The sequence below is a fragment of the Otolemur garnettii genome, unplaced genomic scaffold (genome assembly GCF_000181295.1).
Source record: "Otolemur garnettii isolate 467f Iridium unplaced genomic scaffold, OtoGar3 scaffold00010, whole genome shotgun sequence".
Taxonomy (NCBI): Eukaryota; Metazoa; Chordata; class Mammalia; order Primates; family Galagidae; genus Otolemur; species Otolemur garnettii.
In genome coordinates this window covers 7130279-7147921 of record NW_003852405.1, presented here as the reverse complement: position 1 = coordinate 7147921, position 17643 = coordinate 7130279, and the positions used below count along the sequence as shown (strand labels likewise).

The following is a 17643-nucleotide window of genomic DNA, read 5'->3' as shown; positions in this document are numbered from 1 at the left end:
TTTTTGAGCCACAGGCACTGCCCATCATGCTGTGAATCTTAATCACTTTAAGTTACTTTTTCTCTTAAATGAATGATTGTAAACTTCCAAAATATGCTGTCACTGGCATAAGATTAAAAGAATCTTAATAAAATTTTCTAAGCACTCAATCTATATGTGTATGTATGAATACACACACACACACACCACACATAAATTTTTTTTCTCTGGTTAATGAAGATGGGTCAATCTCTAAGAAGAGATTGATCCAGTTTCTCAATATGTCAACGTAGGAAGTTGTTTCTTCCCCAAACTTCATAAAATTGCATATGAGAGAAATGATAGGTATTTTTATGTTTCACTTGTCAGAGAAACACTAAAACTAATTTTGTTCAGCAGTGAAAGCAGTGTTCCTTAACAGCATCTGTCTCTCCAACTAGAAGGCACGCAGGCATTTATTACACTTCCAGTACCTCTTAGAGACAAAAAGCATGCATGAGCAATGGCTCAAACTTATTTAAAGATACATGAGAGAACTGACCGAAAAAGTCATACATATCACTGGATTGTATGTTGCTAGACAATGATCTATGAACATGGCTTAAATTATTTACGGAAATGCTTCTGAAAAATCACTTTTGGAATTGTGTGTTCACTTCTCTGTGAAACTCTGCATGGACTTAAATGTTACATCTGGAGCAAAACAGAGATTTGGGGTAAACATAATCTGCAGAAGCTATCAACATTATCTTATAATTAATACAGTTATTTGTATTGATCCTTTTAAACACTGTAATACAGATAACAATCCTTTCTTGATATGTTTGCAGTAATAAAACTGTTCAGTGTTAAAGTAATATTTTAAACACTGACTAAAAACATGGCATAAAGTAAGGGACTGTGTCAAGGTTTCACAGTAAGTAGGTATTTCAAAATAAATAATTCACCAAAGTGATTTGTGTGCCCATTATAGTTTGGGTAGTATTGTCTAGACTGGACTAGAACAGTAGTTCACACACTGCAGCAGGCATCACAAGGATCTAGAGGTTTTGTTAAAGCACAGGCTGGGGCGCTCTCCAGATTTCTGATTAGGTAAGTAAGACTTTGAATTTCTAACAATATCCCAAGTGCTACTCTGGGCCAAGGACCATGTTTTGAGAACTACCAGCCTAGAAAGGTAGTAAACTTATTCTGAATTTCATAAAGAAACTAAAGAGGTTTCAGAAAGAACAAAAGGGAAAAAAGGAAGGAAGAAAAACTGAGCATGCCCTATGGTCCCACAAATATCTAAATATGGAAAAGTACTTCAGTTAATTTGCAAATATGCTTGATAAAAGTGTTCACATAAAAATTACTCTAAACACATTTTATAAAAGGGATATGATTTGATAAGAATTATTATGTTTTATATTAAAAATGCCTTATAGAGGCCAGGTGTGGTGGCTCATGCCTGTAATTCTAGCACTCTGGGAGGCTAAGGCAGGTGGGAGGCTAAGGTAGTGCAAGATCAACCTGAGCACGAGTGAGACCCTGTCTCCTCTAAAAATAGAAAAACTAGCCACATGTGGTAGCACACATCTGTAGTCCCAGTTGGGGAGACAAAGGCAAGGGGATGGCTCTAACCCAGGAGCTGGAGTTGCTATGAGCTATGACACCACCACACTCTACCCAGGGCATCAAAATGAGACTTTCTAAAAAAAAAAAAAAAAAAAAGGCAAAGTAAAAGAAAGGAAAGGATGCACTATAGAGATATACAATAAAAATAAATAAATATTAATGGGATGCAATAGCAAAATGTAAGAAAAAGTTTAGATAATAGTATTTGAAGAAGGATATATTTGATGATGGAAGATAATAGAGAAATTCTAATATACTAAATATTTAAAATTTGCTAATAATTTTTAACGTCATCAAAAATAGTCATTGTAGTAGAAAAGGAGTTGAGAGAAAAATACTCATGCTGTTCTATAGTCTTTTAGATACTTTGAAAGGACGCTTAATTAGAGATGTTTAATTTATACTCAAAAAAATCTGTGAACTTCACAAGTTGAAAATATATATATTCTTTGACATTGCTGAATTTCTTTGACAATAAAATGATGTTGCACGGGGAAAACAATTCATATCAACACATACGAATGGAAACGGTACGGCGATGTTGAGGTTATATATTTCTCGGGCTTTTTGCTAAACAACGATCTGTCCACGTGGCTTAAACACGCTTACGGCAATGCTCATGAAAAAAATGCAAAACGCCAGTTTCATAGAGATACGATCAATGTGATGTCTAAAATTACTTAAAGCATAAACTTGTGACTCTCAAAAATTTGAAAACATTATCAAATGAAAAACAGCGGAAGGAAAACTACGACACTTAGGATACTTACAGGAGGGCCTTTTGGTCCAGGAAATCCGACTGGACCCTGAGGTCCTTGAGGACCCTAAAAAAGTAAAAAGCAGTAGAGAAAGTTTAACAAGACATTTTTGCTTTAAAGTTTATTTTTACAGACAAAATATGTAGCACACAGCTTCTTCACTGTAGTCACAAATACGGCAGGACGACGTGACAGTGCTAACCTACAGGCACGAGGGACGGTTCTCACACTGTTCAGTACTCAACACGGTAAATTCTATTAATGTTCTTACGTCGGGAACACAGAGATGTTCTGCAGCTTCTTTACTTTTAATGTTGGCTAGAAACATTTATAGAAGGAGATATTTTAATTCGATTTAATTTCATAGTCCCCAAGAGAAAGTTTTGTCTTTTTAAAGTGACTCTATAAATGATCTGGATCTAGCCATGGAGAATTGTAAGGGAATATGTGTGACTACTATAAAAAAACCCTTAGAAGGTGCCTTTACCTAGTCTTTGCACTTAATATATTTTTGTTAAGGATGTCATCTTTGATCATGTATAAACTTCCTTTGTAGATAAGATGAAAATAAATATATCGTATAATTATACACATCAACATGTGTTGCAAATATCCATTTCTATTATAATAACATTCTTGGCTTGATGCTTAATTAACTGTAATATTCATTTCTCATATTTACATATCTTTAAAAAGAAAAAAGTAGATCCTATTACACTATGTTGCTGGCAGAAAAGAAACCGATTAAAGGTCATCCTTTATATCCCAAGACATAATAATTATATTTCTATAATGAGAATATGTGAAATAGAAAGCCACATACATAAAATTCGTTAAGTAATACAATTAAGGTAGGATTAATAGATGTGTTGTCTGATCCCATATAAGTGCCTGAAGTTGGTCTTTATTAATAGAGTTGCTCTTTCTGTTTATCAATCTGGCCTTGCACAAGAAAATCTCAGCCTTTCTTAAGACAATGTTAGGTCAGAAATCAGCACAAGTTTTTGCTCTTATCAGGATCTTATCTTAAAGTTAAAAAGAAATTTCAAAATTATATATGACATTTTTTTTTTTTTTGAGATAGAGCCTCAAGCTATCCCCCTGGGTAGAGTGCTGTGGCATTACAGCTCACAGCAATCTCCAACTCCTGGGCTCAAGCGAGTCTCCTGCCTCAGCCTCCCAAGTAGCTGGGACCACAGGAGCCCGCCACAGTGCCTGGCTATTTTTTGGTTGCAGCCGTCATTGTTGTTTGGTGGGCCCGGGCTGGGGATTCGAACCCGCCACCTTAGGTGTATGTGGCTGGCGCCTTAGCCGCTTGAGCCACAGACGCCGAGCCTATACATGAAATTTTTAAAAAGGCATATGTTACATGACATAACCAAATGCACTGGGCATATTTTAGGAACTTATAAATGTTTAAACTCTCATTAAAGTATAAAATTATTAGGTAACTATCTTAAATAGTTACCCTAATAACGTTTTTAAAATGATGAACAAACATTTATTTGAAGTAAAAACTTTCTAAAATACTCCATCTTTAGGTATGTAGCAAGCTATTTTCTCAATTCTTTAAAAAGTCATTTCTTCGCTTTCTAAAATTTTTCTGCTTTGCTAATAAAATTTGATTTATGAATGTAAATTTCCTTAAAAAGAAACATTTTCAAAAATCATGCATTCAAAAAAAATCATGACTTCAGAGAAAATAAAGGGAAATGAGTATAAAATTTCACAGAACTGTGTTGACATTTTCTGTTTGTATTAATCCAAATAACTGCCAGGTGAGGTAAAACATACCTAAAGACTCAGTGGAGAGATAGAGTTAAAACTCAACTAGGGTCATAGATAAAATACCCTGTAACTAGTTAAATTTGAATTTGGGGTCAGGTATGATGGCTCAAGCCTGTGATCCTAGCACTCTGGGAGGCTGAGGTGGTTGCTTGCTTGACCTCATGAGTTTGAGACCAACCTGAACAAGTGGGACACCCATCTCTATTAAAAATAGGAAAGACTGGTTGGGTGGCTCACGCCTTTCATCCCAACACTTGGGAGGCCTAGGTGGGTAGATTGCCTGAACTCACAGGTTTGAGACCAGCCTGGGCCAGAGTGAGACACCCGTCTCTAAAAAATAACCAGGTGTTGTGGCAGGCACCTGTAGTCCCAGCTACTTGGGAGGCTGAGGCAAGAGAATCACTTAAGCCCTGGAGTTTGAGGTTGCTGTGAGCTGTGATGCCATGAACTCTAACGAACATGACATAGTGGGACTCTGTCAAAAAAAAAAAAAAAAGAAAGAAAACAACCAAAAAGGAGATACTACATGGGCAATAACGACAGGCACTTGTAGTCTCAGCTACTCAAGAATCTGAGGCAAGAGGATAGCTTGAGCCAAAGAGTGAGGTTGCTGTGAGTCATGATGATGTCATGGCACTCTACCCAGGGAGACAGAGTGAGACTCTGTCTCTCAATAAATAAATACGTTAGAATTAGAGATGAATAATAATTTTTTAAATATCCTAAATATTGTAAAAGACATATTTATGCCAAAAAATACTCATTGCTTATGCAAAATTCAAAGTTAACTAGGTGTCTTGGGTTTGTTCAATTTTGTTTTGTTTTTGCTAAAGATGGTAAAGTTAAAACTAATAAAAAGCTATCCCTAGTATTCTCTAACTCTGTAGTAACAGGTATCACTCTTGAAAATCTTGATTATGAGAAATCACATTTAATTTGTAGAATATCTTAGTGGTGCCTGTTTACATATAAATATCTTATATATAGCTATACATATAGCTAAATATAAATATATTACTTAAAAACAAGTTTATTGAAATGGGCGAAAATAGATATTTCTTTTTCTCTTCTCATGGTACTACAAAATTCTCTCACCGAACTTTCCAACTCATACTCTTTGAAGAATATCCTTTCTGACATTACTTCAGACATTTTTCAACTATGTGCTTAAGACATTAACTAAATCGTTCACAATACTTAAAACATGTTGGCAATAGATGAAAGAACATTGGAAGAAAATTTCTCATCACCTACGTGGAATGTAGGAAATATGGTTTCCCTTTATAGATGTTGAAAACATGTATAAATGCTAACTGAAAATGCATTTTTAAATTATTTTATTCAGTTTTTTTAGCCAGGGCCGTATTTGAACCCATCCCCTCTGGTATATGGGGCTGGCGCCCTGCTACTTGAGCTACAGGGGCCGCCCTTCTAAATTATTTTTTAAAAACTCTTTACTTTGATCCTTAATATATACTTTTCACATGCTTAAACTGTTTTTACGATTACAAATAGTAATTATGTTGATCACACTCTTGTATTTCAAAACAAAATGCAAAATCAAAATTGTATTCGCTTATAAAGAAATATTACTGTACATGAAATTTTGGAATCTATAAACAAAATATCAGGAGAAAATAGTTTGTGGCATAAAAACAAAACTTATAGTTGTACTATTATTTGTTAAGTTGTTCTACGCCAACTTAATGATTTAGCCATTTTAATTAATTTAATGATATGACTTTTACCCTAAAATATTTCAAATGTATGCATTTGTATCAACTCAAAATTTATAGGATGAATAGACTCAATTTGGAAATAGTTTGTGAAAGTGAGAAATATTTAGGGTAAGTTAATTTTAATTAAATATGAGCCAAAGCCTTATAATTGTTTATTCTTATGTATCACCTACTCACATTTTTTTTTTTTTTCAGTTTTTGGCCAGGGCTGGGTTTGAACCCACCACCTCTGGCATACGGGACCAGAGCCTCACTCCTTTGAGCCACAGGCGCCGCCCATCTACTCACATTTTTGCCAAATAGGAACTAAGTTTTACTTATTGCTCTTACTGCAAAAATAAAAGGAAATACTCTCAAGTTTAAGTTATAACCACATGGTGTTTCTGTTTTCCTTTTTTTAAACACCAACTATATATTTCAAAGAATGATAATATACAAAAATATGTTAACACAGGTCCCTAATACTGAAAATCATGTGGAATGTTAAGAAATGATTTTAATGGCTTTTGAAGGTAATACAGACTTTAATATTAAAATTCTTTCAAAAGAATAGCTTTCAAAAATCTGGCTAAAAGGAGGCTATATTTTGTCAAAAAAAAAATCAAACAAAAGGCTTCCTTGTGCTTCTGTATTTGGCTTTATTTTGTATCAATTAAAAATCAATTTACTAAATAGTGTTTCTATTTACTGGAATAGATGTTTTATCCTGAGCTGAATGTGTATTGATTGAGGCTTAATGGCTAATACTGCTGCCAGCGCCATGGACAAAATGAGTCTCAGTAGAAAAAGTGAGATGAGTGGATAAGAAGGCAGAGGGATTTTAAGTACATTTAAAATAAAAAATGTGGCTAACGTTTAAGAGTTTTGCCTTAGGCCAATCGCACACATGATTTTTCTCATTTCTGTAATAAAATTAGTAGCACATCATCAGTTAAGATGTTTTATCAGTAGAGGAGAGTAAATTAAGGAGCAAGAAATTTTTAACACACACTACGTTTGATGGGTAAATGTGTCCATGTACTTGCAGGCATATGCATCATTTCCCAGAAATGTTCACACTTATCAAAATACTAATTTTCATTTTATATTATGTGGCGGGATCATACGTACTCTTTCACCTGGAGGGCCAGGAGGGCCATCACCTCCTGAAGTACCCTGGCAATGAAAAGAAAAGAACGATCAGTGTTGATTCCTTCTCACACCGTCCTTCTGGAAGAAGGACCTCAGCAAAGTCCAGTTAGGGGGACGTTACCTTTGGCCCAGGTTTCCCAGTGGGACCTCTCGCACCTCTAGAACCTCGAGGACCCTGCATAGGAAAGTAAAGAGAAAAGGATCTACTGTCAAGCAAATCCAGAGGCACTGAACCAAGTTTTATTTTGAAACAACATAATACCTTGGAAAACTAAAGGTTTGTTTAAATGGAGGTACCCACCGTTGGACCACGTTGACCCCGAGGTCCTGGTTTGCCAGCTACTCCCTGCCAAAAACAGTTAAAACAATTTCAACACGCATGTATCTCTGTCAATTATGAGTTTGATGCTGCGATAGTGCTCAATCAAGAAAATTTATATTAACTCAGAAAGGTAGACTTATAGATCATACCCGTGCACCCTTCTCTCCATTGGCACCTGGAAACCCAGGGAATCCCGTGGAACCCTATGATAATAAAAATAATAAACAATGAGTATGGCAATGAACACGTGCCACTGTAAACTTCAATTCTTTGGAACACAGTGATTCTGTCACAGCTGGTGATGTTTAAATCAAAAATATAATTTTAGTATATGTAATTGGAAATGAACTTACAATGGCATTTGAAATCCTGGAAGCATTGAAAGCATGAATGGACAAAATATATTTTAGTTTTTAACTTTATAAGTAAAAGAATTAAATGTCAATAGAGCTCATATGGTAGAAATAGCAATTAAAGGACATTTTAAAAATACGTTATTTTTAACTTACAATTCTACTTATTTGCTTCAACTCTTAAAAATTAAAATTTTATTTTTATAAGAATGAATAGCCAAGTACTAAGACGGAGATTTTGTAAAATGTTTTTTTCTCAATTTACATTACAGTAGTAATGTAATTATCATTTTCAGTTGAATATTTTTTACACCTTTAGAGCTGGACCAAATTTAATTGACTGAAAACCTCCCTCCACCTTTTCTGGTTGGTACCTGAACACAGTTATATCTAACGAGGAGTCTAAGTCACACAGTCATGTATAAAACGCTGCTTTGGAAATTCTAAAGACATCGATTAAAGATTTATATTTTCCATGTATCAGGGCAAGTAAGTTTGGTACATCACTTGCCCTCTTCAGGTATAGTTTTCTCTTCTGCAGAATAGGGCAAAATATACTTTGTAGGTTTTTTCAAACTCATGGGAGATTGGAATAGTGGAATGCAGGATGTGAAAATGCTAATGACAGGCCATAAATAATGATCTCAAAATATAATAAGTACATAAAAGCTTTATTTCATTTTGTCCATAAGTGGTCACACTTTATAGATAGAATATAATCACTAATAATCAAATATCTCTATTTCATTGTTGCTTATGTTAAATTTTTATCTGCTTAGACAGTTATTTATTTGATTTACTGTGACTGGTTTGCCTCATCATTGCATCATGAAATAGACCAAATTCAGGTTCAGATCTCTGCTTTTTACTTACTATGAGACACTGCAAAGGAATTGGGGGGACACTTCCAAATATTTACTTTTCCTGTTCAGACGATTTTATGGATAAATGCCATAACACATAAGGTATCTAGGCGTGAGCAATAGACATTCCACTTTTACACACTTCCCCATGAACTAAGAGAAACAGAAGCAAGCTCTCTTTGACTTGAATACATTGCTTGCTTTTTTGAATCCTTTTTGCACTAAACTAAATCTAAAAATAATGTTTCTCTGATGGTAAGTGGTTCCTCTATATCATCAGCATAAACGTCTCCTCTATACCTGGATAGTCTGGAGTGGATGATAAAAATATCAATTGTCAAGTCACACTCCAGACCTCCTGAAACTGAAACAGACTCTCTGCAAGGGAGGTCAAGGAATCTGCATTTTTCCAGCCTCTCAAGTGACATGGGCTGTGGAGTCTGAGAACCCCCAGAAACTGTATTCTTAGGTCTGTGCAGTTAGAACCGCCAGGTGTAGAATACCACGTATTACCAACATGCAGGAGGTCTGTTCCCATAGTGAAGGTAGTAAATATTTCATACTGAGCAGGCAGGCAGGTTGCTACCCATTCACAGTACCCACACAATGATATTAAAGAAGGTCAGAAAAGTTCTATGTGACACCTTGTAGTAGCTGATGATCAAAATAATAACCCTGAGTGCACTGCTTTTAACAACATGTTTCCCACTATAGTTTGAGTCACGCCTACAAAACCAACTTGTGATCATCGTGAAGACGATGGTTAGGATGTGTCGTGTCCACGCAGCAGGGGAAGAGTTTCTGGGCATTACATTCTTTGTAAGTCTCTTTTTTTCTCTACAAAGAATTGGACAGAGTCACACCTAGTAGAGCATTACTAAGGTACCACTCTAGGAAGTTGACAAGGGAGTATAATTCAGTATGGAAATAAAAACTGGGGGAGAACAACTATTTATTTCTGTCCTGATTAGAATTGGTAACTAATCATATTTATAGATACTTCATTTTTTAAAATTAATCTTATGTGTCAATTTTGGGCTTTTTAATTTATTTATTCTCCCATTTCAGATTAATACTACAGTACGCATAATTAGGTTAGGAAAAGTCCAAGGTGTGTTTGCGTCCTACCCAGACACTGCGCCCATTAGGTGGGAGTCTACTGAGACCCTTCCCGTCTTCCCGCCTCCTCCCTTCCTGAATTTGTGTTTTTCCTCTCCTGGAGGCCTGTAGTTGTTTATTTATTAGCTATTTATGAAAAGTCATTACCCATTTTTTTTCTTTTTTTTTTTTTGGCCAGGGCTGGGTTTGAACCCACCACCTCCAGCATATGGGGCTGGCACCCTGTGCTTTTGAGCCACAGGCGCCACCTGGCATTATCCATCTTATATGGAAAAAACAAACAAAAGGAAAAGTCAAAGTTTACCTGTGAAATTAGCTCAGTCATTAAACATAGGACTTCTAATTTTATTTTAAATGCTATGTGAAATATAAAAGTATCCTACCTTAAAATAGATATTACTTCATGAAATAGCTATGCCTTTATAGTACATTTGGTGGTGTGTCTTTTGAATACCCTATGGTTTAAATTGCTATTAAGTCATTAGATAAATTACAGTGTCCAAGTATAGTTCTTACACTGCTGGAAAGAGATTAGCAACCAAATTTCCTTTTTAGCATAATAAAGATCTAAAATGATTCAAAATTCACTAGCTTCCACATAGAAAAAAATTGTGACGCTATCTTTGATCTTTGATGTGTCCATCATTTTTTGTTTTAGAACAAAGAAATCTAAAATCATTTTGAACATAGAAAAAACTTGAGTTATAGAGAGAAGTAACAGAAAAAAAAATCAAGATCAAAATTCCAGGCATTTAGGTGAAAGAGTGAAGAAAAATGTTGGATTCCTTTAGGAAGAAACATTCTCTTTATGCCGTTGCATTTTATTAATAAAAATAATTCAAAGAATACTGATCAGAGAATTGATTGATTTAAGAAAGCACACACAAAGAGTCAGAATTTCAAAGAAACTCATAAGATTGTGCTCCTTCAAGTAACAGTATGACACTTTTCTCTTTACAAATCAAAACAAAACAACACCACTGTTGCAATTCAATGTAGCAAATAGATAAAGAATTCATGTTGTAATCTCAGGATAGCTCGAAGTCCCAGGAAATGCAGTGACTGGCTTATTTTATTCATGATATTTACAAAAATGCTTGGCAGTTAAAAGAAAGGAAACTGGGAGGCACTGCAGTATATTAAGACAAAACTTAAAATTTGAAATTATTAATCATTGTTCAGAATGTAGCCAGAAGCATCTAAATGATGTTTGTATTATTTTTTAAGTTATACACAGCATGAATCTTGTTTTAGAAGGACTCAATATATTTAGCACTTCTACACAAACAAAAAAAGTATTTTTTGGAAACTCAGTGAAAACTTATAAGACAAAACAAACCAGTAAACCTAAAATAAAAGCCTAAAACATAATAAAGAGTGAACACAAGTGCGTGCAGTTCACCATTGTCAGGGGGGAGAATACTTTGTCTTCCATGATAGTCTGTGAAACTTATGTTTCTACGTTTGAGGATATGACATAGCCAGGATTTACCCTGTCTGCTATATTTGAATGAATCAAACACAAACAGGTAGAAGATTGATATACTCTCATGTACGTAGAGTTTAAAAATGGCATAACTACACTATTATTAATAATCAACATTGATATATTAATTTATTTAACTCCCTTACTGTAACTACTCAAAGTCTGCCACACCTTGATTTCATACTTCTGGTCTCCAGAACTGGGAGCAATCGATTTCTGGGGTTTTAAGTCCTTACATTTGTGATGATGTGCTGTGGCAATGCTGGGAAACACAGGCAAATGGAAATGAGGGCAATCGAAATAGAAAAAGAGGTGTAATGTGAGTTTTGGTCTTCTGGATATAACCTAATTATAGCCTAAGAATATGGGAAGGGGGTAGGGGGTAGGTGAAGGGGACGGATGGGGGGAGGGAGGGTGATTGGTGGGGTCACCTCTATGGTTTATCTTACAAGGGTACAAGTGAATCTTTCTATAAGTAGAATATAAATGTCTTAACACAATAACTAAGAAAATGACATAAAGGCTATGTTAGCCAGTTTGATGAAAATATTTCAAATTGTATATGAAAACACCACACTGTACCCCATGATTACATTAATGTACACAGCTATCATTTAATAAAAAAAGAAAAAGAGGTATAATTTTTTTTCTAAAAATAGGTGGTAACTCAAACCCTTATAACAGAAAGGAAAAGAAAAGCTATTATACATTATTTCACCAACTTCAAAACTTCCAGATACACTAGAATAGTTCCACACATTCCATTTACAAGGCCATACTAATGACTCCTTTCTTTCACGAACTGTCTCTTAAAAAGACTTCAATCGTTAATCGCCTGGTTAGTCATGCAGGCTCTCGGCACCCCGACTCCAGCTTCATCCCCCTGTTTTCCTCTATGAAGTTCTATTTTAAGCACTCATCATTTCTCTGGTAGAAACTGTAAGGTGATTCTTAAGTGTTTTTATGAAATGTTGATAAACTATAAAAATTAAGCTAATCGTTTTACCTTCGGACCTTGTCTCCCGGGGTATCCTGGTAATCCTGGAACTCCAAGTTTCCCCTAAAGTTAAAAAAAAGAATGATAATAAAAGTAATTATTCTAAGTTGAATTAAGTTCACAAGGTACGTGTAGTTGTATTTCTATATATTGGAGCCACCTATTGGAATACTCAAAAGGAAGATTTGCAAGTTGTAAACCTACTTTACTTTTATTATATTTCTTCATGTGAGTTGGAAAAGAAAATGGCTGCTTTGGGCACATTTCTAATCCTCTAATGTCGCCTGATTTCAGCAATGTTGTATAAGTGAAGTTGCCTTCTTTGGAGACATGAAGCCTTGATCTAAAGAGAATTCTAAACCCTCTGTGAATTATAAAGCGTGAGTAGAAAACACCTAAGCCTTTTTAAAAAATAATACCTTAAGTCAATTAATGTAATTGGAACAACATTTGGATTTGATCAGTCCAACTGCGGTAAATTTTTTTGATAAAGTCATTTTGCATATCCCAGTCTAAATATAAGTCACCAGGAGTTACTTAATTTTTCTCAATGACTAAGTAAAATTTAAACAGACATACAAAGAAATTTGTAAACAACTTGGGAGACATTTGTTTCTTTTATTCAAATATCTGGAAATCATCCGGATAAAGAGATGTAACATCTATTGAAGCTACAGTTAATTATAATGATGTTTTTATGTAGTGTTAATTCCTTTAGGTGGGACTTGAATATGCAACTATTTTAAGCCAGTGCAATCAGATTACCTCTCACTTGAAAATGCCAAAACAAATTATAAGTTATAATGAAGTTCAGCGATGTAAAACAGGTACTAAGCAATTTAAAACATTATAAAAACAAAGTTAGCCTCTCGAAATTTTTTTCCAAACAAACCATTAATCAGAAAAACAGGCAGAGAGACAAATAAAATAAATTGAATAACATATATTGATAGAATTTTACTGTGCATCCTTTTCCTTAATAAGATACTTATAAAAGCATACTTCTACGTAAAATAGTATTAATGTCTTAAATATTAGCAAGCACAGAATCAGTATTTCCAATGTACAATGAAAAAAAGGAAAAGAAACAAACAGAAGTCCAAACAGTGTGCAACATTAAACGATGAGTAGAGCATTACGGCAAAAATAAATATTTTACAGGACAAAACGAGGCAAGAAACTGAGAACATGCTTTATGCTTTATGCCTTGTTGTCTGAGTCACGATCAACACTGCATAGATAAGTAGTCTTCAGACAGAAAATTTGCAGACAACCTTTTAAGAAGCCTACTTTTAATGATGTCCCTTTGGATACATCAAGTTATTATAACTTGTTTTATGCCATCAGTTTCAAGGTTAATGAAATTCCCTAATTATGCTTAGAAGCTATTTGTGATCTATGCCAATTACCGCATGAGAATTATACTCTTATTCATCTTAAGAGTCATTTTAAAATAAATTCAGACAGAAAATTTGCATTCTGAATATGCTGATGGGAAACTTCAATAAAGGGACAAATATTAAAAAAAAAAAAGCATGTTACAGAATAGGAATTATATAGCGGTTTAAATTCTAGACATCTCAGAATGGTTTGTGTGATCATTTACATGTAATAAAGCTGGGCTAAGAAGACAAAGTAGTTGGGCGTTGTGGTGGGCACCTGTAGTCTCAGCTACTTGGGAGGCTGAGGCAAGAGGATCACTTGAGCCCAAGAGTTTGAGGTTGCTATGAGCTGTGACGCCAAAGCACTCTATGAGGGTGACAAAGTGAGACTCTGTCTCAAAAAAAAAAAAAAAAAAAGACAAGAAATGTCAGAATAACTTTTAATTATTGGCAATTGAGCACTTTAAATGGAAGGGTCTGAGGGCCTGGAACGTCCTGGTCTGCACCGATCTTTCCTACTGCAGCTTATACCCCGTGCTGTTGTCCATCAATGCACAAATAACAACTCTGTGAACGCATGAAACTGTAGAAGTTTCAAAGTGAAACACTGTATAACAACTGTCACATCAGTTACTTCATGATGACAGGAGGAAAAGTTCTGTGTCTGCCCATTCACAATCTCAATACTGATATATTTTCTTTGTGGGATAGAATGGTAGGAAGAGGAAAAGATGATAATTTCCTTAAATAGCATGGAATTTACCTTTTAGAATAATGGCATGATTACTGTAGAAAATGTGGATTTTCTATATACATGCCATATACATAAAAAGAAAGGGAATCATTCAAATTACACCAGCAAGTGTTTATTATTTTTTATATTTTGCTTTGTGTACATAATGGGAAAACACCTGTCATAAACCTTTATAATTTTTTTCATCTAAAATCACAGAACATTATAAAAACATCTACTATATCATGAAATAGTCTGTGAAGGCATACTTGCAATGTTCTTATTAGTATATTTAAATGTAATAGTTGCAAATATTGTTGACATAATACATAATGCCCAGTGACTCTCAAACCAATGGACATTAGAATCATCTGGGGACATCTGAGAACATAATTATGCCTGTGTCAACACAAGATCAAAAGCGAAGTCTTTTTAATTGGGCCTGATGAGAGTATTTTGTAAAAACCTATCCTTTGAAAATTCATGTTAAAGTACAAAAATAGAAAAATGTACATTTTGGTTTGAGGGGAAAAGACGATTTTACTTGGTCCAAAGCCAAAAGTATGTAATTTCTGTGAGGTAGATAGTTAGGACCTTTGGCTTTCCTGGGGTGCTGGGGGACAGAAGGCAGGTGCCCCTTCTGGGGGAGAAGTTACCCTGGTTATTTGGCAAAGAACACAGGGGATCCCCAGCCCACAGGCCAGGAGGACAAGCACAGTAGGATTTGGAAAGTGACATGGAATGACCTGAGGCTAATTATCATCTCATGTGCTGTCCATCAAAGTGTCTCCACAGTGACATCTGAACAAAGCAGGTCCTATCCACTCAGTATAAAATAGAACACCAGACCACAACCAAAGACTTTTTAGCAGGACAAGGCGTCTGTGGCAAAACGACCTTGCTCTGTAAACTATATCTCTCTCTTGCTCTGTAAATCTATCTTCCTCTTTCTCAATAAACTTTGTTGCTCACTTGCCTTGATTTTGGTGTGTCTGGTCTTTCTTTGGTCAAGAGCACACCAAGAACCAAGAACATGGACAACTGTCTAAGTCTGGCATTTTCATTTACTCTTTTTTTCCTTTAACCACATCAAATTCTCAAATGTGAAAAAGCTTTAAGAGTGGCTGGTCTGTGTGGCCTGGGAGAGCAGAGGGGAGTAGAAGAGATGAATGCAAAAAAAGTCCCCCTCTTGGTTTTTTTTAAACTGGGTCTCACTATGTTGCCTTGGGTAGCATCCATTAGTATCATCCTAGCTCAATGAAACCTCAAACTCCTGGACTTAAGCGATCCTTCTGCCTCAGCCTCCCAAGTAGTTGGGACTACAGGAACATAACCCTATGCCCAGTTATGTTTTCTATTGATCTTCCTTTGCTTAGGTTGGTCTGGAGCTCCTGACTTCAAGCATTCCTTCTGGCTGGGCTTTCTGGAGTGCTAGGATTCCAGGTGAGAACCAAATGCCTGGTCTTGACCTCTGTGATCTAAACTTTTCTAAAATGACAATGTCACATCATCACAAGAGGACCTGTAAAGTGAAAGTCATGTACTAACCTTTTCTCCTGCTTGACCAGGAGGACCCAGGTCTCCAGTTGGGCCTGCTCGACCCTTGGGGCCTTCAGGGCCATCTTCTCCTCTTGGGCCTATTTGACCAACTTCTCCCTACGGCACAGATTGACATCCTGTGACTTAAAACATATCTGGAGATTGAAGGGCGTAGATTACGGTTTATCAGAAGCCAAATCCTGAACTCTTGGTGTGTTTACTCATGTTGTAAACTGCATTGACCTCTCCATTACTGAATAAAGAGCTGAATATCGTCTGACATTGGAAACGTTACACAAGCCCATTAAGTTCAAGTTAATGTTCTACAACATTACGTCTATGTGGTAGAGAGAGAATAAGAAAGTAAGATTAGTTAGCCCTTTGGAAATCACGGTTGGATCACAAGAAACATGTCTCCATTTTGGACTTGATTTTATTTTTAAGGCAGTAAGAACTAGGAGAGGGCAGCTATTACCCCTCATACTAAACCCGTTGTGAACTTTAGGGAAACAAAAGTATTCTACAAAAGGCCCACGTGCTCAGATGTATTAGGTACTATGATATCAGTTGTAAGAGAAATTCCCCGAAAAGCATTTAATTTGCTGTAGTTAACTTACATTTTGTTTTTTAGAAGTTTTTACCAGAAAATATATACCATTTTACACTCAAAAATACAAGATCACTATATAACCAAAATTCATGAAAATTTCAGACATAATTTTCAGGTAGCACAGCTCACTACATAGGAACAACATTTAGAACAAACTACTTACAAGAAGTAATGTGACCATAATTTTCTAAAATTGTGTGTAGAAACAGTAATACACGTGTGTGTGTACATGGGTGTCAGTTATGAAACTTACGTAAATAAAACATTTAAAAGACAATACTACACTATCTCCACAAAAATTTAAATGCTTACACTTTGGACTGTATAAAAAGTGAAATAAGTAAAGTCTCAGACAGTACTAGCATTTTTATTTATTCTGTCCTTTGTATGTTTAAACATAAGAAGAATATATATACACATACACACACACATACCCATGTAATAATTTTATGTACTAGTGCATTTTTTTTGTTTACTTACTCTGTCACCTTTAAGACCCATGTCACCTTTGAATCCTGGAAAACCATCTTCACCCTAAAAAACACAAGAAATAAAACAGGAGTTTGTTATTTGGAATAATTTAAAAGATGGCTATATAAAGTATGGCTGCTGACAATTAGGGAAACTATTTTGAATGATGTCAATCCTAGTTGTATAACTTCCTCTCTATAGTTTGATCCTGCCACATATACTGTCCTCTCAGATATCCACAATTATTAGGTATAAATTACTCTAAGTAATTCTTCACAAATGTATCCATTAAATCTTCTCTCTTATAATCTCTTATAACATGTATTCTCTGTCATTTGAGCAAATAAAAAGATATTTAAATAATTATAATTTTAACTTTGGGTTAGAAAAGTTTTAGAGTTTTGGTCTACCAAATAAAATAATCATCTCCTGAATTCAATAAATGATATCTATGAATTTTATATGATGTCTTTTTTTAACATACACTTTCAATAAATATCTTCTAGATAACTTTGTTATAGATCATACAATCTGCCTTCAAATAAAATTAATTATTAAAAAATGACATTGAGGGGGGCGCCTGTGGCTCAAAGGAGTAGGGCGCTGGCCACATATGCTGGAGGTGGTGGATTCAAACCCAGCCCTGGCCAAAAACTGCAAAAAAAAAGAAAAGAAATTGATAATGTCCGTTACATGTACATTGTGGTATCATATGCCCAGACCTGTAATGCTAAAAACTGGGCATCCTTTAATAGA

The 17643-nt window shown here is 35.1% G+C and overlaps 1 protein-coding gene across 5 annotated transcripts in view; it reads right to left on the bottom strand.

Annotated features, from left to right (window-relative positions):
- Nucleotides 1-17643, bottom strand: part of COL11A1 (collagen type XI alpha 1 chain) — a 205414-nt gene that overhangs the window by 86422 nt on the left and 101349 nt on the right. For all 5 annotated transcript variants that reach the window (XM_023509793.1, XM_003784099.2, XM_003784101.2 and 2 more), the window contains 8 exons: nt 16897-16950; nt 15816-15923; nt 12162-12215; nt 7484-7537; nt 7314-7358; nt 7134-7187; nt 6992-7036; nt 2367-2420 (listed from right to left, as the gene is read on the bottom strand). In XM_023509793.1, coding sequence (XP_023365561.1) covers nt 2367-2420; nt 6992-7036; nt 7134-7187; nt 7314-7358; nt 7484-7537; nt 12162-12215; nt 15816-15923; nt 16897-16950 — 468 coding nt within the window. The remainder of the gene's footprint in view (nt 1-2366; nt 2421-6991; nt 7037-7133; nt 7188-7313; nt 7359-7483; nt 7538-12161; nt 12216-15815; nt 15924-16896; nt 16951-17643) is intronic.